The 19,798-nt window shown below is 45.3% G+C and overlaps 2 protein-coding genes and 1 long non-coding RNA gene across 4 annotated transcripts in view; 2 read left to right on the plus strand and 1 right to left on the minus strand.

Moving 5' to 3' along the window:
• The window catches only part of EDRF1 (erythroid differentiation regulatory factor 1), a 48,686-nt gene extending 39,720 nt beyond the window's left edge, over positions 1-8,966 (plus strand). For both annotated transcript variants that reach the window (XM_046654298.1, XM_046654299.1), the window contains one exon: positions 8,159-8,966. In XM_046654298.1, coding sequence (XP_046510254.1) covers positions 8,159-8,321 — 163 coding nt within the window. In that variant the 3' untranslated portion in view covers positions 8,322-8,966. The remainder of the gene's footprint in view (positions 1-8,158) is intronic.
• A 455-nt stretch (positions 8,967-9,421) lies between these two features.
• Positions 9,422-11,578, plus strand: LOC124235915 (uncharacterized). The gene is made up of 3 exons (XR_006887601.1): positions 9,422-9,780; positions 11,005-11,166; positions 11,441-11,578. It is a non-coding gene; the product is annotated as an uncharacterized LOC124235915 (long non-coding RNA).
• MMP21 (matrix metallopeptidase 21) lies at positions 11,351-18,582 on the minus strand. Its single transcript, XM_046654456.1, has 7 exons — positions 18,421-18,582; positions 17,614-18,133; positions 16,432-16,571; positions 16,064-16,205; positions 14,543-14,800; positions 11,992-12,164; positions 11,351-11,728 (listed from the first exon to the last, which is right to left on the minus strand). Exons 1-7 carry the CDS (start codon positions 18,580-18,582, stop codon positions 11,429-11,431), a joined length of 1,695 nt encoding a protein of 564 aa, XP_046510412.1. The 3' UTR covers positions 11,351-11,428.
• Positions 18,583-19,798: the final 1,216 nt, after the last annotated feature.

Consider the following 19,798-nt stretch of genomic DNA (forward strand, 5'->3'; position numbering starts at 1 on the left):
TTCATATTTGGAACACTGTTTTGTTTTGTGGGGTTTTTCTAAATGGTAATAATCTCCTTTTTCCCCCCTCCCCAAAGCCCCAGAAGGTAGATGTATATCCTCGTTGTAAGTCCTTCTAGTTCTTCTGTGTGAGCCACCGCCACAGCATTGCTACTGACAGATGAGTGGTATGGTTCCGTGCCTGGGAACTGAAGCTGGGCTGCCCAAGTGGAGTACACTGAACTTTAACCACGAGGCCGTGAGGGCTGGTGCTAGAACACCGTTTCTAATTGTTAACTGCTGTTGCCTTGATTAGTCAGTAGGAGTTTAAGTTTCTTTTAAGGTTATCAGAGGTTTCATGAATTGTGAATGTTAACCTCCAAAACACTAAAACATAGCCATCTTAGGCCCAAATTGCAGACAGTGAATGCATTTTGAACAGTCACTTTTGCTGTGCCATGGGTAGTGTTGAGGGGAAGAGAGGAGGAGATTTGCCTGATGAAAGAAGTAGAAATAAGAGGGAGAGGAGAAATGGGTCTCTCAAGAGAGGTGTGTAAGCGGGGCCTGCATTGGTGCCAGCCACAGTACAGAAAAGGTGGGTTCTGTTGAGGAGGAATGAGTGGAGCCATGAAAGAAGGGGGAAGATTCCTTACAGCCCGAGCTTTGATGTGGGCCAAAGGGAGGTTCCAGACTGCCCGTTTGCTCCCTGCAGGCCTGACAGACACTCGGGCAGAGGTAGGAAACATGCATACTGGCGAGTGGAAAGAGCACAGCCTTCGAAGTCAGAAAATGGAGTGTTTTGACCTTGATCCAAATTCTTTAACCCTTCTAGGCCTTAGTTTTTATGTCTGTACAACACGAATACTAGTCCTTGCCCTTCTGTGGTGACAGGGTTTTTGTGTGGCTCAGATGTGGTCATCCACACTCTCATGAGTCCCAGTGTCAGCTGTTACCTGGTCATGTGTGGCCAGAGGTCTGAATTACATCTGGACTCGTTTTTTTAAAAAAGGATGCTAGAAATGAACTGCCATGTGATTACTAGTCTTTTCCACTAGTAACATAAACATAATCCATTGATCTCTTCTGTGGGGGAACATGTTCAGAACAAACTACAAACTTAAGTTTTTGTTGAAACAGTTTTTAAATGGAGTACTGTCTTGACCCCTCCAGCTGGGGGGCATTCTTCACACAGAAGTTCCACTGACGTTTTAGATACGTTGAGGTGCAGTAGTTCCTGTGAGTCAGAAGTCCGTGCTTCCAGTCCTGCATGATTCTACCCCAGGGAAAGCCAGCCCACAGTTGCTTTAAACATGTGCTCCTTCCCTGTCTGAGGGTCCTCAGCCTGGGCATGGAGAATGGAGGAAACGTGAAATGTTGGAGAGCTTCCCCGTGCCCTGGCCTGTCTCCAGTGTATCTTCCTCATAGCATATATCATCTCACACTCTGTTTTCTTCTTGTTTTTTTGTTTTGTTTTGTTTTATTGAGGTCATAATAACATTGTGAAATTTCAGTTATACATTATTATTTGTCCGTCACCATATATATGTTCCCCTCTACCCCTTATGCCCACTGCCCAACCCCATTCCCCTCTGGTAACCACTAATCTGTTCTCTTTGTCCATGTGTTAGTTTATCTTCTACATATGAGTGAAATCATATGGTGTTTGTCTCTCTCTCTCTGGCTTATTTTGCTTAACCTAATACCCTCAACGTCCATCCAAGTTTTTGCGAATGGGACAATTTTGTCTTTATTTTTGGGTGAGTAGTATTCCATTGTATATGTATGCCACATCTTTATCCAATCATCAGTTGATGGGCACTTGGGTTGCTTCCACTTCTTGGCTATTATGAATAATGCTGCAGTGAACATAGGGATGCATAAGTTTCTTTGAATTGTTTATTTCAAGTTCTTTGGATAAATACCCAGTAATGGAGTAGCTGGGTCATATGGTATTTCTGTTTTTAATTTCTTGAGAAATCTCCATACTGTTTTCCATAGTGGCTGCACCACTTTGCATTCCTACCAGCAGTGGATGAGGGTTCCCGTTTCTCCACATCCTTTCCAACATTTGTTATTGTTTGTCTTGGTGGTTATAGGCATTCTAAAAGGTGTAGGGTGATATCTCAGTGTAGTTTTGATTTGCATTTCCCTCATGATTAGTGATGTTGAACATCTTTTCATGTGCCTGTTGGCCATCGGTATATCTTCTTTGGAAAAATGTTTGTTCATCTCCTCTTCCCATTTTTTGATTGGGTTGTTTGTTTTTTTGTTGTTGAATTTTGTGAGTTCTTTATATATTTTGGAGATTAACCCCTTGTCAGATATGTGATTTGCAAATATTTACTTCCAGTTGCTGGGTTGTCTTTTCATTTTGTTCCTGGTTTCCTTTGCCTTGCAGAAGCTCTTTAGTCTCACGAAGTCCCATTTGTTTATTTTTTTCTTTTGTTTCCCTTTCCTGAGTAGACGTACTCAAAAAGATCCTTCTAAGACCAGTGTCAAAGAGTGTACTGCCTATATTTTCTTGTAGGAGTTTTATGGTTTTTCACATGGTACCTTCAAGTCTTTAATCCATTTTGAGTTAGTTTTTGTGTATGGCCAAAGACGAAGGTCTACTCTCATTGTCTTGCGTGTGGCTGTCCAGTTTCCAACACCATTTACTGAAGAGACTCTCCTTTCTCCGTTATGTTCTTAGTTCCTTTGTTGAAGATTAGCTGTCCATAGATGTGTAGTTTTATTTCTGTGCTTTTTATTCTGTTCCATTCATCTGTGTGCCTGTTTTTGTACCAGTACCATGCTGTTTTGGTTACTATAGTTTTGTAGTATATTTTGAAGTCAGGGATTGTGATGCCTCCAGCATTGTTCTTTTTTCTCAGAATTGCTTTAGCTATCCAGAGTCTTTTGTTGTCCCATATGAATTTTAGGATTCTTTGTTCTATTTCCATGAAGAATGTCATTGGGATTCTGATTGGGATTGCTCTGAATTTGTAGATTGCTTTAGGTAGTATGGACATTTTAACTATATTTATTTTTCCAATCCCTGTGCATGGAATATTTTTCCATTTCTTTGTGTCATCATTGAATTCTTTCAGTAATGTCTTTATAGTTTTCATTTTATAGGTCTTTCACCTCCTTGGTTAAATTTATTCCTAGATATTTTATTCTTTTTGTTGAAAATGTACATGGAATTGTATTCTTGAGTTCTCTTTCTGTTAGTTCATTACTAGAGTGTAGAAATGCAACTGATTTTGGTAAGTTGATTTTGTGTCCTGCAACTTTGCTGTAGTTGTTGATTATTTCTAATAGTTTTCTGATGGATTCTGTAGGGTTTTCTATATATAAAATCATGTTGTCTGCAAACACCGAGAATTGCACTTCTTCACTGCCTTTGAATACTCTTTACTTCTTTTTCTTGCCTAGTTTCCCTGGCCAAAAACTCCAGTACTATGTTGAATAAGAGTGGTGAGAGTGGGCACCCTTGTCTTATTCCTGTTTTCAGAGGGATGGCTTTCAGTTTTTCCCTGTTGAGTATGATGTTGGCTGTGGGTTTGTCATATATGGCCTTTATTATGTTGAGGTACTCTCCTTCTATACCCATTTTATTGAGAGTTTTATCAGAAATGGATGCTGGATCTTGTCAGATGCTTTCTCAGCATCTATGAGATGACCATGTGGTTCTTATTCCTTATTTTGTTAATGTGGTGTATCACATTGATTTGAGGATGTTGAACCATCCCTGTGTCTCTGGCATGAATCCCACTTAATCATGTTATATGATCCTTTTAATGTATTGCTGTATTCGGTTTGCCAATATTTTGTTCAGGATTTTTGCATCTGTGTTCATCAGCAATATTAGCTAATTTTCCTTTGTGTTGTCCTTGTCTGGCTTTGGTATCAGGGTGATGTTGGCCTCATAAAAGGTATTAGGAAGTGTTCCATTCTCTTCAGTTTTTTGGAATAGTTTGAGAAGGATGGGTATTAAATCTTCTTTGAATGTTTGGTAGAATTCCCCAGAGAACCCATCTGGTCCTGGACTCTTATTTTTTGTTACTGTCTCAATGTCTTTACTTGTGAATGGTCTCTTCAGATTCCCTGTTTCTTCTTGATTCAGTTTTGTGAAGTTGTATAAGTCTGAGAATTTATCCATTTTTTTCTAGATTGTCCAGTTTGTTGGCATATAGTTTTTTGTAGTATTCTCTTATAATCCTTTGTATTTCTGTGGTGTCCATTGTAGTTTCTCCTCTCTCATTTCTAATTTTATTTGAGCCTTTTCTCTTTTTTCTTAGTCTGGTTTCTCTTTTTTTCTTAGTCTGGCTAAGGGTTTGTCAATTTTGTTTATCTTCTCAAAGAACCAGCTCTTAGTTTCATTGATCCTTTCTACTTTTTTTTTGGTTTCAGTCTAATTTATTTCTTCTCTAATTTTTATTATTTCCTTCTTGCTCACTTTGGGCTTTGTTTGTTCTTCTTTTTTTAGTTCCGTTAGGTGTAGTTTAAGATTGTTTATTTGCGATTTTTCTTGTTTGTTAATGTGGGCCTGTATTGCTATAAATTTCCCTCTTAGAATCGCGTTTGCTGCATCCCATGTGAGCTGGTATGGCGTATTTTCATTTTTATTTATCTCCAGATATTTTCTGATTTCTCCTTTAATTTCTTCAATGATCCATTGGTTGTTCAGTAGCATGTTGGTTAGTCTCCACATATTTGTCACTTTCCCAGATTTTTTTCCTGTAGTTGATTTCTAGTTTCATAGCATTATGCTTGGAAAAGATACTTGATATGATTTCAATCTTCTGAAATTTATTGAGGCTTGTCTTGTTTTCCAGCATATGGTCTACTTTGAGAATGTTCCATGTGCACTTGAGAAGAATGTGTATTCTTCTGTTTTTGGATGGAGTGTTCTATGTATGTCTATTAAGTCCATGTGGTCTAGTTTTCCATTTAATTCCACTATTTCCTTGTTGACTTTCTGTCTGGATGATCTATCCATTGATGTAAGTGGGGTGTTGAAGTCCCCTACTATTATTGGGTTGCTGTTAATATCTCCTTTTAGGTTTTTTAATAGTTGTTTTATGTATTTTGGTGCTCCTGTGTTGGTGCATATATATTTATAAGCGTTATGTCCTCTTGGAGGAAGTGTCCCTTTTATCCTTATATACTGCCTCCCTTTTCTCTCATTGACTTTTTTATCTTGAAGTCTACTTTGATATAACTATGGCAACACCTGTTTTCTTTTGTTTGGCCTTTAGCTTGGACTGTTGTCTTCCATCCCTTCACTCTGAGCCTGTGTTTGTCATTGGAGCTGAGATGTGTTTCCTGGATGCAGCATATTGTTGGGTCCTGTTCATTAATCCATCTTACCACTCTGTGTCTTTTTACTGGAAAATTCAATCTATTTACATTTAGAGTGATTTTTTTTTAAAGATTTTATTTTTCCTTTTTCTCCCTAAACCCCCCAGTACATAGTTGCGTATTTTTAGTTGTGGGTCCTTCTAGTTGTGGCATGTGGGATGCCGCCTCAGCATGGCTTGATGAGCAGTGCCATGTCTGCACCCAGGAATCGAACTGGCGAAACCCTAGGTCACCGAAGCAGAGTGTGCAAACTTAACCACTTGGCCACAGGGCCAGCCCCTAGAGTGATTATTGAGATATATATGGAGAGAGAGAGAGAGAGACATATGTATATATATGTGTGTGTGTATATATATATATATATATGCTGCCATTTTATCGTTAGTTTTCTGGTTGTTCTGTATTTCCCTTGTTTCTTGTCGTGTGTATTTTGGACTGCCATTTCAGTTTGGCAGTTCTCTATGTTGGTCTTCTCAGTTTTCTCCTTATTTATCATTTGTGTCTGTTCTGATGATTTGTTTAGTGGTTACCATGAGGTTTGTATGAAAAATCTCTTAGATGAGATAGTCCATTTTCTGATAGCCTCTTCCTTAGTCTAAGCAGTTTCTATCCCTTTCTTCTTCACCTTCTTATCGTTGTCACAACTTATTCTGTTTTGTGTTGTGACTTTGAGGTTAAAATGACAAGATTATAGTTATTTTTGATATTTTCTTTCCCTTTAGCTTAATGTTATAATTGTTTGCTAATCTGTTCTGATAGAGAGTTGCAATTTTCTGATTTTGTCTGCCTATTTATCTCCTTGCTCAAGGCTTTGTAAACCCTTTCTGTTTTTTTTTTCCAGGTATGAGGGCTTCTTGATCATTTCTTGTAAGGGACTCTTGTGGCAATGAACTCCCTTAGCTTTTGTTTATCTGGGAAAGTTTTTATTTCTCTGTCATATCTGAAGGATATTTTCACTGGATACAGTGTTCTTGATTGAAAGTTCTTGTCTTTCAGTATTTTGAATATGTCATTCCACTCTCTCCTAACCTGTAAGGTTTCTGTTGAGAAATCCACTGATAGCCTGATAGGGGTTCCTTTGTAAGTTATTTTCTTCTGCCTTGCTGCCCTTAGTACTTTTTCTTGGTCATTGACTTTGGCCAGTTTTACTACTATATGCCATAGAGAAGATATTTTTCCATGTAATTAGCAGTTCTGTTAACTTCTTTTACTTGTAATTCCAGCTCCTTCCCCAGGTTTGGGAAGTTCTCAGCTACTATTCCTTTGAGCAAGCTTTCTGCTCCTTTCTCCCACTCTTCTCCCTCTGGAATACCTATAATCTTATGTTGCATTTCCTAATTGAGTAGGCTATTTCTCGGAGAATTTCTTCATGTCTTTTTAGTCTTAGTTCTCTCTCCTCCTCCACCTGAAGCATTTCTATATTTCTGTCCTCCAGACTGCTAATTCTGTCCTCCCCGAAATCAGCCCTGTTATTCAGGGACTCCAGAGTTTTCTGTCTCATTCATTGTGTTTTTCATCTCCCACATTTCTGATCAGTTTTTCTTTATAATTTCCGTCTCTTTTATGAAGAATTCCCTGTGTTCATTAGTTTTATTCCTGATTTCATTGAACTTTTAGAATTTTCTTGTAACTCATTGAGTTTTTTTTATGATAGCTATTTTGAATTCTCTGTCATTTAGATCGTAAATTTCTGTGGTTTCAGGATTGATTTCTTGGTGCTCGTCATTTTCCTTCCGGTCTGGAGTATTAATATATTTCTTCATTCTATTTGATGGGGTCGATTTGTGCTTCACATAGTGATAGTGTCTGGTGTCAGATTCCACCTGCCGCCACTGGGGGCCGGGGGTCAGGAGCCATACTCGGAGCCTGCTGTGATCCCTGGTGTCTGTGCCTGTCCTTTGGAATCTATGCTGACAGAGCCTGTCTGCAATTGCCTACTTGCCACTCCTGCTTTACAAGCACATGTACATGCGCTCTGGCGGGGTCCTTTGCTCTGGCCCACTGGCTGAGCTGAGCACTGGGCAGGAGGAGGGGCGCTTTCTTTTACGTGCATGATCCTGGGGGTGTTCTTGCTCTGCCCTCACTGTCTGCCCTCCTGGGGTGCTGGCTTGAAGAAGACACCCCTGCAATAGCCAAGCTTCCTTTGTGTGGTGCTTTCCCTGGTAGGCCACTTGGAGAGTAAAGGCATTCCACAGAGAGCTGCCCCTCCTCTCTCTCTTTTCAGAGCTGTGCGTGGTCCTGCGCCCTTGGTCACTGCTGGGGAGGGAGAGGAGATCCCCTTACCTCCTTCTACTTCCTCCCAGGGATCCAGCACCTCCACCTTCAGATGTATGGTTGTGTGGGTCTCTCAGATGTCTGTTGTGTGAATGTGCTCTGTTGGTTTGTGAATGTCCTTTTTGTTATGTCTTAGTGGGGAGAGACTAAGGGAAGAGCTCACTCCACCATGATACTGATGTCACCTCTCTGTTTTCTTCTTGTTTAATGCATGTCTTCCGCCAGCTCCTACCTCAATAGAATGCAGATTCCATGAAGGCAGAGACTTCCGGTCTGTTTTGCTCACTGCCAGGAGTAGTTCCTGGTACATAGTAGGCACTCAGATATTTGTAAAAAGAATGAACATTGGTTTTAATTGATGTATTAAATAAATGTCTAAAAACAGGCTTACAAGTAATAGATGCCAGAAGGTCGGTATGGAATAGGCATTAATGGAACACCTGCTTCCCTGTGGAAAGTGACAGCTGGGCCTTCGCTGTTGTTTTGGATCTTTTCTTGAACTGTTGGTGGGCATCACTGTTCACTTTACCTCTCCTTTGTTTTGTTTTTTTTAACCCAGCAGTAACATTGAAGAAGATGTAGTCCTCAAAACCAACAAGCAAATTTACTCCCAGCTTTTGAGAGCTACTGCTAACAAAAACGCAACTCTTTTGGAAAGAATCGACCTTCTCATCCATTTGCTGGATCAGCTTGCTCGTGGCAGTGGTGGTGCCGTTCAGTGACTCACACCCAGGGCTGCAGCCACGGAGATGCTGTCAGTGCCTTCTGCACTTGGGGGCTAGGTTATCCATTTGGTGCTTCGTTTCATTAAATGTGAGGGAAATATCCACTTAAAACAGGCACAGCAGTGGAAACAGAGTTCTCATTTCCCATGACAGACACATCATGGCTGAGTTCTTTGTCTTCTCATCTGAAGTGCTAAAACCGAATCAGACTTAAGGCCCGCAGCGTTTCTTTCTTTCAGGAGTCTGTGGCACCTCAATACTAATACACTTGCTGTGATGCAGTTACACTTTTAAATATTTTTCAAGTATGTTAAGCTACATGGGTTTAAGATATAATTATTTTGGGTAAATGTTACTTTAGCCAAGGGAACTTTTATCCAAATGATTTTAGTGGTTCAAGTGGATTAAAGAAACTTCCTGTACATCCATTCCCTTCTAAATTGCACAGAAAGAAGGCTGCCCTTTTTAAGCTTCAGTACAGGATTTTTCGAAGACTAGCCATTGTCCAATTCTTGGTATGTAGTGCATGTTCTGAAGGGTCTGCTCTTCTGTGACTTTGTATGACAGTTGATCAAGAATAGGTACTACTACTTTTTTTTTTTCATTTTAAACTTGAAACTGTGAATAAGGTAAGAAAACTATTTTGAATAAATAAATTATTTATTTAAAATGTCTTTGTATTTTTCCATTTTACATTCTTTTCGAGTTTTGATTTGAACTGGTTTAATTAATAAATTTTACAAAGTAAAGATTAAAACATTAAAAATAAAATCCTGCCATCCACTAAATTCTCACTAGCATATTACCCCTATTACTTGCTGCTTTGTGGCTTTTGTCCAGTTGCATACAAACATACTTTCTTTTCTCCAGTGCCCACAGTGTACAATGCTGTATTTGTCCTGTCATAGTTAATAATCTCAGTTTCAAGAAAGGTAACATAGGGGCCAGCCCTGTGGCCGAGTGGTTAAGTTCGCACGCTCTGCTTCAGCGGCCCGGGTTTTGTGGGTTCAGATCCTGGGCGTGGACCTAGCAGCGCTCATCAAGCCATGCTGAGGCAGCATCCCACATAGCAGAAGCAGAAGGACCTACAGCTAGAATATACAACTATGTTCTGGGGGACTTTGGAGAGAAGAAGAAAAAAAAAAAGGAAAAGGTAAGACATAAATGAAGCATGCTCTTTCCTGTCAGGTGGACGGTCTGGATTTATATGCATGACCCTCTGTAGACAAGAGCTGGCCTGCCTCCAAGTCTGCTGGCCTGGTCCTGAGTGCAGGAGGAAGTGCTGCCAATGACCTCCTTGACTGTGTCGGCAGGTCATTTTCACTGTGCAGATCCTGCAGGTTGACTGACAGCCACACCTCTGCAGGAATCTGAGCTGTACTAGAAAATTGTCTGGAATACATCTGTTTTAAGCTGAACTTTCACAAACTGCTTTCTCGGACACCGAGACCGTCAGGTATTTTCCTTGACAGTGAGTTGACATCTGTCATAGCTTGGCAGAACTCTCTCTTGCCATTTGTCCACTTCCTTGCTATTTAGTTTGCATTGTCCTTAGGACAGATTTGCATCAATTTTCAAAAATTAATCATCTAAGCATTTAAAGTTTTGACTAAATTGTAAAGCAGTTGTACAAAATCAGCAGTGTCTCATTCTGTTCCCCCCTGCAGCAAGCACACACAGAATAACACTGTCTTCACTCTGCCTGTTACACCCAGACACTTCCATTGATTATATCTAATTTTGGATTAATGAATTCAAAAACGATTTTCTACTTACGCAGAAGCTGGGGTTAGATACTAGAGTTCCCTGCCTTCTAGCCTCTGTCTTTGACTGAACAGCTTTCAGTCAAGAGGAGAATTTGTTTTTAAGCAAGAAGATATAAATTATAGCCATCTTCACTTGTCAAAACAATAATACGAAAGTTTGTCCTACAAGGGGGAAAAAAGTCCTTTTAAAAAATTTTTGTAACATGCTGATTTTAAATGAAAGCTGCTTAAAGCGCTTCTGTTTTAGCTGTCCCTCCAGAAGAACTCTGGTGTTTGTAGCCTCATCATTGAGACCACTGAGTCTTCCTCAGTTTCAGGCCCAAATTTTGTCCCCATCGTTATGTAGCCCTTGGGGTTTGTGTTAAGAAAGGCAATAGCTCCTTTATGTGAAAGTTAAAGGGCTGCAGTGCCTATCGGAGAGAGAACTGACATAGGGGAAATAAAGTTAGCCAGTTCGCTCAAGAGTCTTATTTTAGTTGTTAGCCCTCATATCATAAATAAGCTGCCATATAAAGTGTTTCCTGCTTTGAAGGGGGAGGAGCCCATGATAGGAATTCTAGCAAGCCAGAGAGCTGTTCTGTTCAGGACCGTTTGGGAGGCAGGCCTGTACTCAGACAAGAGAGCGTTGCAGGAATGGAGAGAATGCCAGGGCCGCGGGCTGGAGGGAGGGGAGTACGACCAAGAGCGGCCACTGCGTTTGACTTTGGGCAGGACACAGCTAGTGAACTTGAGTTTCTTCAACTAGAAATGTGCACACTAGTATCTGGCCTGCCACTGACAGGGTTAGGAAGATCAAGAGAGAAATACATGAAAAAACCTTTTGTACACTGTCAAGTACTAGAAAAATAGAAATTATGACAGGGATTTTGGAGTGGTTAATTTGAATTCTGTGGCCTTTTCCCTTGAATCTCCAGGTTTTCACGCAGGAACATTTCCATGCCCATAGCAGGTGGCATCTCCTATGAGTGGACCCCATGGCTATGGTGCCTTCCCACCTATCCATGAAATTGGTGGGCAGAGGGACAGTTTCAGGAACATGGCTACAGGACCCTGGAGAGAAGAGAAAGCAAAGACAGGTATTCCTCAGGATTCCTTTTCTTTTTAACCTTTCCTAAAAAATTTGTAAAAATTATTTAGTGAATTATTTTTTTGACTGAGCAATTGACTGTTAAATCAGTATTTTAAAAGTTCAAGTATTGTTTTTTCCATGGGGTTTTAAGTTAGGGAGCCCTCTTCGCTTTGGTTACTAAAAATCTGGTTTGTTTTCTTTGTAAAAGAAATCAGACTTTGTCTTAGAAGAGAAATCCTTTGAGTCTCTCCATTTGCCTGTTTTCCTCATTACATGTTCAGGGTGGAGGCATGGACGTCACAAACGTCAAACCACTTCTCTGAGATGGACTGCTTTGGAAATAGGCCATTTGAAGGAAGCCAGGGGTGCTGCTGTCTGTCCTTGTCATTAACGACTTTCCAATATGCTTTGCCTTTGAAAAAGAAAACGGAGTTGTGCGTGTAGGAGAAGTAAGCTGAATCTATATTTCTGAAAGGATGGTTTTGTGGCTCTATTCCTGGAAAAACTTGCATAATCTTCCTTGGATAAGAATCAAGTACTTGATTTCTATTGACATCAAATGCAAACACCTGCAAAGCAAATAAAGTAAGACTGACTTTTTTGAAAATCATTGATTTTGAGGTTAATTTATAGCAATGAGGTAAGTAAATCTGTGGCTCTGCACCACATTCTTTGGGCTTGAAGTCCCTAATAATTTTCCAAATGATGGGAGGAGCCGCGTTGCAGTGTAGGGCTGCGGCAATGAGAACAGCTTTCAGCTGAGAACTGGCCGTCCGAGCAGTTTCAATTAGGGGTGACAGAAGCAGCCCCAGCAGGCAGGCCGTCTACTTACAAAGGACTCTTGGAAGAAGTAAATGAACTGCTTTCTTCGGTCGTAAAAGGCAGTGTCCAGGGGACTTGGGACTCCAGGAAATCCTTCTGAAATCAATTTGGGGTAGCTTTTTCCTTGTTCATCTTCCGTGTGGGCCTGATCGTTGTCACTGTCATATCTCCAGTATTGATTTCCTGAGAGCCAAGCAACAAATTTTAATGTGGTTTATTACTGTTAAATCACAGGACACGACAAACAGGACAGCTTTCAGTACGATCCCAGCCAGCTGTGACGTTCCACTGTGAGTCCAGGAAAAAGCAGGACTCGCGGCATCTGACTGACACCTCCGCTCAAATCACTGATTCCCCAGATCTTGAATTACTTCTAGATTTGACCCCAGGAATCCATTTTTCTTACACATCATTGCTGCAGTTAGAATGCAGGTTGCCTTTCACAGCTCACCCCAGGCCATTGGCACTCATGGAAATCAAAAAACACCAAAAACCACGTGATCTTTTTCACATAAGCATCGTATTTTCCTTCTCTTCCTTTGTAGTTTAACGATCATCCTTCTGCATGTTAGGGTCCATGGGCTGTCCTGAATCATTTCCCAGCCTCATCGATATAAGCCCGCTTTTTGCAGAAAAAAATTATGATACTTATTATTAAATTCTGCCTTTTTCCAGGGTTTTAGAATCATCTAGTTCCACCACCAGCCCTATTTTACAAATGCGGAAACGGGAGTGAAGAGAGTTGAAGCAACTCACCCAAATTCAGCCAGCTTAGGTGGGCCCAGGGATACAGCCAGGGACTCCCCAGTGCCACCCAGTGACTTAGCCCCGCCCTGTGAAATAACATCTTGGAATTTTGCTCTGTTTCACTTCAAGGTCCAAATGCTAATTTCATGCTCTGAAACAGCACAGCATTATTCTAAGCTTTCCTTATTAGTTCCTAATGCTGAATATCTGGCATATTGTCAGCATACAGTAGAATAAATCCACTGAGTTAGATCCTTTTGTGTTCACAACTCACAAAACATCACAAGCGGCCACATTCCTTAGCAACCGAGTATTCAGTATATTTGGGAAGGTTTGCTATTGAGAACAGCGTGACGGATGTCCCACCAGAGGTGCAATTCACGCTAGCTGGAATGTGTTTTGAATTGAAAGTATTCACAGCAAGTTAAATTTTAAGATGTTTGTTATGCTCCAAGAATAAAATACAGCTGTGTTACAGCAGTCCCGCATGATGACCTAGTTCTGTAACTAAGATTCTTTGAGTGTTGCCAATACTAATTCTAGTTCGGGACTTCTTAAACGCCTGAAAGATGCGCTTCCAACTCGGAAAGCTCCTCGCTATAACAGTCCACCCGAGGCGATTTCTTCCTGGAACTGAACTAAAATAGTCTTTTGTGTGATGAGCAGAGACACTGAGACCAGATTTATACACAGGTTTCTTATGGCAAAATTTGCATGCACCATTCTTTCACTTTGGCTCCTGCCTTGTTCACTCTTTCTGAGCAATTTAAAGCAATATGGCTATATGGCTGGGACTGAGGCAGAGCCAGTGCACCCCACTCCTCTCTGGGAACAAGCTCCGGGAAGAGGAAGAAAAGCAGTCCTGCAAAACCACAGTTGTGATTAGGCTCCACGCGTTTGGTTTGCAAAGGCAGCCTGCCTCCGGGACACGGGCCTGAGCCTGGGCACAGCGGCCTGTGAGCGAGGGGCAGCAGCAGCAAGAACACGCCAGGCCTGCATTCTCTGCGTGGTCCCAAGACCACCAGGCCCCCCTCAGCTGAGCTCCACCTCCCCACGCAACCCTGATCTTCCCTGCTCAGGAAGTGCTGTTCCCGCTGCCTGCAGGAGGATGCGCCACCCCTGTCCCCGGCCTTCCCGGCTCTCCGGGGCTTGGGCTGGCCCTGTCTTCCCAAGCTCCTCTTGCCCCGTGTGGGCGCCCTGCCACACCGCCATGGGCTCGGCTCTCCTGCAGATCCATCTTTTTCACGCCCAGCTCTGAGGCTTTGCTTCCGCTTCTGAGTGTGACCACCCGCACTCACTCACCGCAGCACCGCCTCCCCCATCACACACATCACCCCCGTGTCCTTTCCTGGGCAGTCCACGTCCTGCCTTCCTTCAAGTCTGAGTCAAGCCCGGACTCCTAGGTGGCGCCCCCATCTGACTCCAGGTGGCAGCGATCACCTGGTCTGCTCATTCTGCTTCAAAACATACTTCTCCTGTTGTGAGGCTTCTAAGGTTTTGCTCTTCAGAATCAGACTAAAATTTCTGAAGGGAGGGCTCTTGCTTATAGGTCTTTAGCAACCACCCAGTGCCTAGCGCCATTCATTCACTCACTCATTCATTCGTTCACTTGATGCATTCAGTGCATTCTTAAAAAGATGCAGCGACCACACGACCCCCATGCTCACAGAGCCTATGGTCTGATGGAGCAGAGAGGAGTTCAGTAGGTGACTGCAAGAGCATTACAACAGATTCCCTGTGGGGGCTCAAAATTCTGAATGTTCTGAATGCATTTGGATACTAAAAGAAATACAGCCATCCATAAGCACCTCTACCTTTAAAAAAATAACGTTCATCTCTTCTCCACGTCCAGATGTGGACAAAAGCATCTATGTTTTGTGTTGGGATTCCACGCCAGCCAACGAGAATTTGGATAGGGTCCCCATAGCGAGTCCGGTTGTTTCGATTTTCATAAAGCCAGTACCAGCTGTTGCGGAAAAAATACGTGCTGAATCTCACCATCACTTCTCCGTATTGGTTTCTCTCTTTGCGAATCCAATCAAATACAGTATCAAATGATCCTTCACATGAACCTTAAAAAAAAGAAAAAGGGTTAACTGTGCACGTTCTGCTTTGGCAGCCCGCGGTTCGCTGGCTCGGATCCTGGGTGCGGACATGGCACTGCTTGGCAAGCCATGCTGTGGTAGGCCTCCCACATATAAAGTAGAGGAAGATGGGCATGGATGTTAGCTCAGGGCCAGTCTTCCTCAGCAAAAAGAGGAGCATTGGCAGCAGATGTTAGCTCAGGGCTAATCTTCCTCAAAAATAAATAAATAAATAAAAAGAAAAGTCTAGCCACTTGTCACCTGGTGCAAAAACCAACTGTTCCTTCTTTCATGTGTGACTTGAATAGAGACAACTGCAAAGCTGGAGTTTTCCATTAAAACGTCTTAAAGCAAGATACCACATGAGATTGGCCTTCCCTGGCTGAGTAGCGGCAGTTGGAGGGACCCCATGGCCTGTGACAGCCCTGGCTCACATGAGTTTTCTGGCTTCACTATTAATTGCACTCCCACCAAGTGTCTCAATTTGGATGCTAGTTATATGATCCCCCTAAATAGAGCTAATGCCTCTTTTAATGGCTGATCTGACTCTATTAGAGCAAAGAAGTTTGGTTCTGGGGACACACAACAGTAAGATTTCCACCAAGGGAAATAAATGTGTCGGCATCTGTTATTCTCCAAAGATGCTGAGTGCCGACCACAAGACAGTTGAGTAGAACAGAAATGGGGATGGTCCCTGTTTTAAATGGAATAGTGGAGGGGGAGCTTCCGTTCCCCTCGGCCTCTGTGCTAAATCATTAATCACTTCAGTTAACTAAGTAGCCACTAGCACGCTGGCCTGAACCATTAAACAGAAGTTAAAGCTTATCCTGGCAAGACTACGTTCTTCTTTGCCTGGGGATTACAGTAAGCTTCCTCAGTGGCTTCCAGTTCCTGTAGCTCTCATGGGATGCCACGGCCTGGATGGCCCACTTGTGTTGAGAAAGCCACGGTGTTCTCCTCCTTCCTCCCAGGAATATAATGTAGCGTGAGAAAGAGAGGACGCAGGAGGGAATCTCCACGGGAGTGGGCGCTCTCTCCACCCATGGCTACAGTCCGGGCATGGCCACCTTTCACTAAGAGAACAAGCATCACGGAGCTGGAAGGCAGATATTCTGGGCTGCAGTGCATTTGTATTATTTTGTGCTCCCGGAGGGCCAGCCTCCCAGTGAGGAGTGAGTGGGTCCAGTGAGGCTTTGGAATCCTGGGTGCCCCTGTGAGCTCTGAGGATGCTCTCTCCCAGAACAGTCTTACCATACAGTTTCTGAATTGCTTTTCTGTCTGACCAGTCCAACTCAAACACAGGCTCCTGGGGGGTGTAATTTGGCTGCATTATGGATCCTGTCCTGTAGGTGTGAGGCAAGCCAAGTACATGGCCAATTTCATGGACGGCCACCTGGAAGCGAACACAAACCATGGGTGCAGTGGCAGCCCTGGGTGTCTGAGCACCAGGAGGTCCCATCCCATCACAGAGGGTGGGACTGTGCCTCCAGAGCAGGGGTGCTCATTCAGGAGAAGGGTGAGAATGGGGGAACCTTCTCAGCGGGGTGGACACTTCCCTGGAGAAGCTCACGCTGCTCTGCCCTCGGCCACGTCACTCTGAGCAGCAGGAGACCACTTACTTTGAGAAGGCTGAGGCCCGAGTCACTGGTGGGAGGTGTGAAGTGCTCGTCATCATCAAAGTGAATGTCGCCCAGGCGCCAGGCATGTGCAAACTCCTGCCCACTGCCATCGAAAACCCAAGGACAGCCCAGGTGCCGGCCTGGCGAGGAGAGAGGGAGGCAGTCCAGGTGAATCAGCGTGCCCACTGCACAGACCCCTTACCTCCCTGTCCTGGGAACACAGACACCGGTAGGGTTCTGGCCTCGAGGGCCTTGTAGTCCAGTAGCAGAAGCCACAACTCCTGGATCCACTCCTCAATGCTAGGAGCACACGAGACACAGTTTGTGTGTGAACACTGTGTCAGAAAGTCTAAAGACAGTTACAGACAGAGCTGTACCAAGTGCTGTGGGAGCCCAGAGGAGGGAGGCTCTTCCACTCTGCCAGGGAGTGGGGGAGGTTATGAAGAGACAAGATCTGAGCTGGGTCCTAACAGCTGAGCTCTCATGAAATGAAGGTGGGGCTGCCTGATGGTCACACCCCCTACGTTTGTATAGTTTTTCAACAAATTATGCCCTGTGTATTTCTCGCATTGGGAGGTTAACCCAGTGAGACCAGCACCCCTAGGCCCCAGATGGGGCTGGAGAGAAGTTACTTGGTCCAAACCACCCAGCTAAGAGGTGGGGGGCTGGGTGAAGCCCACCCCATCCACTGGCTCAGGTCGGTAGACTACAGGCCACTATTTCTCCTCAGGAGGAGGGGGGAGGCGCCAAGTGAGGCCTGGTTTACTTGTGCTCTGATGAGCACGCTGAGCTCTCATGAGCAAAGCTCACTGGGCTGACCTGCTCTGAGACAAGTAGAGGGACTCACATTAATGTCCCCGTGTGACCGCTCTGGGCTCTGTGCAGGTTGACACGCCTGTCCTCTTCGCAGCGAGTTGCAATAAAGCAACATCTCCAGAGGGCTTACAAGATGCCCACACCCTGACAGGTGCCATCCAAGAACACCCCAGGAGGTGGGTTGGTGCCACCACTCTGCAGGTGACAGGCCTGCAGGAGGCCAGGGTGGGGTGACCCCAGTCAGCCTGTTTGACCTGCGGCTCCCATTATGCTACCTGGGCCTGACCCCAGGCTGCGAGGGAAGGCAGGGAGGAGCAGTCTGCCAGCGGAGCCCCCAGGTGGCCTCAAAGTCTTGGCCCTTCTCACCTCGGCCAAAACCCAGCTTTATGTCAACCGTGGCTCCGGGGGCGGTGAGGTCCTCCTGGAAGTCCAGCGGCATCACCTCGCTCCACATCCTGAAGGCCAGTCTGAAGATGTACCTCTGCTCGTCCAGGGCCAGCTGGCTGCTGACGCCCTCCCCCAGCAGCCTCCAGGTCAGGGTCTTTTTGGAGAAGGCCCGGGGGCCCCCAGCAGGCGGGGGATCCTCGGGGAGCAGCGCCTGCAGGAACCGCTTGGCGCGAGCCCTCGAGCGCCGGGCCGCGGGGGTCGTGGGGGTCCCGGGCGCGGGGCCCACCGCCTGCAGCGGGGGCCGCGTGTCTGGGAGGCCGCAGCGCGGCCGGTTCATGGCCGCCAGGGTGGCCGCGTCCAGCTCCCCGCTGGTCGGCAGCGCGTTGACCTTCTGGAACCTGCGCACGGCCTCGGCCAGGGCGGCGCGCGGGGGGCCCTCGGGGCTGGGAGCCCGGGACTCGGGGGGCGCCTCGGCCCAGCCGTATTTGGACAGGAACCGCTGCGGGAAGAAATGCACGGCCTGACGGCACACTAGACAGGAGCGTTGATCTACACCATCTGTCTGTTTCAGCTAACAGGGACGCTGGACATTTGTATGCTGTGATGCATACTTGTATTCACGTTGTGTATTTACCTGTGTTGTGAAGCATTATATTCCGTGTTTACTGGTTATTTGTGCGAGCTCCCACCCCTCCCCCAGGTGTGTGTGCGCGCACGTGTGCGTGTGTGCATGAACGTGGGCCCGTGAGCGCATGGGCGTGATGCTGTTCTCGGGGCTCCTCCTACCTGCGCCGCCGGGAGGTCGGCGATGGGCTTGGCGCGGCGCAGCTGGGACGGCTCCAGGTCTGAGCGGTCCCGGCTGTGGAAGAGCGTCTCGGGCTGGGCTGGCCGGGGGGCGGCGAGCCAGCAGAGCAGCAGGGTCGGACGGAAGATGGAGGCGGCGCGCATGGCCGGCTGCGCCCTGCCCCCCGCCTCTGCTCCGTACCGTCTCCCTCCTGGGAGAGCAGCCTGGGATGCTTTTATGAGCAGCCCGTGGGAGACGCCAAGTGTCCAAGCCCTTCTCACCCAGGCCTGAAGTGTGCCCACCAGCACGCCTGGACCCGGTGCCCTTTGAAGACCCCAGGACCACCCCTCTTGCTGGGGTGAGAACGCCTCCCCTCGCAGCCTGCATGTTTGCTACATTCTCATTTAATTGCTTCCCCAACTTGCAGGCGCCTGCGGATTCGGTCTCTAGGGCGCTGTGCGTGGGCAGGTTTGTGCCTCCGCCTGTGGACTGGCTGCGCGGCCCTCGCTGCCGTCGGCGGGGGCTCAGAACTGCACCTGCGGCTTAACAGGGACCATTAGTTTGCTCATAGTTTGGGTCCATTTTTTTTTTCTGGTGGGCTGGAGTTGGGGGATTTTTAGTTTGTTTTTCTGACCTTTTTTTTGCTTATTGTTTTTGTTTCTCTTTGTTAAAGAAATCCTTAATCGGTATAGGAAACTGTAAAATTTTAAAGTACTGAGAATAAAGGAGGAACTCCTATGATCCAGATGGTAACATTTTGGTGAACATTCTTGCACATACGTATATTGTGTACATGCTTAGAGAAATGTTTGTGTATAATTTTACATATATATCCTCTATTAAAACAGTGCACTGGCAGCGGCATCTTTCTGTGTTCATGAACACAGGTATGTATCATTTATCATCCTATGGGTGAGACATTTTTGTATGAGGATTAACTAGAATGACCTGAGGTTCTAGAGCGTGCCCTGGCTCACAGCATCCTCTCAGTTTCCCCTCAGGAAGGAGCCTCTCAGAGGAGAGGACAGGAGGTGGCAGAGGATGGAGAGGAGAAAATTGGGCAGGGCCGGGTTCAGCGGCTGGAATTTCTAACTGGTCCCCTCAGAGAGCCTGAGGGAAGTGGATAAGGTCCTCCCGGCACGGTGAGGGCAGGGAGAGCATGGACTTCCAGTGGCAAAGGTCCGAAAAGAAGAGTGAGTGCCCGGGTGTACGGGGCTATCCTTCAGTTACTCATTCATTCATCGTTCAGCAAATGCTTGCTTCTGTACTAGGGACAGAGAACCTGGAAACGAACATGATGGACTCGTTCTCTGCCCTCAGGGAACTTATAGCCTCAGTGGGGGAGACAGACAATAAGCAAAACAATGAATGAAAAAGTCA

This window comes from Equus quagga, chromosome 2 (genome assembly GCF_021613505.1).
Source record: "Equus quagga isolate Etosha38 chromosome 2, UCLA_HA_Equagga_1.0, whole genome shotgun sequence".
NCBI classification, from domain to species: domain Eukaryota; kingdom Metazoa; phylum Chordata; class Mammalia; order Perissodactyla; family Equidae; genus Equus; species Equus quagga.

What these genes read in the sequence shown, in the direction of transcription:
- MMP21 (XM_046654456.1), bottom strand. Translation starts at nt 18,582, where the DNA reads ATGCGCGCCGCCTCCATCTTCCGTCCGACCCTGCTGCTCTGCTGGCTC. An exon ending in CGGGCCTCAGCCTTCTCAAA is followed by an intron (nt 16,206 to 16,431) that starts GTAAGTGGTCTC and finishes GTTCGCTTCCAG; the next exon opens with GTGGCCGTCCATGAAATTGG. An exon ending in TGAACGTTATTTTTTTAAAG is followed by an intron (nt 12,165 to 14,542) that starts GTAGAGGTGCTT and finishes CTTGGCTCTCAG; the next exon opens with GAAATCAATACTGGAGATAT.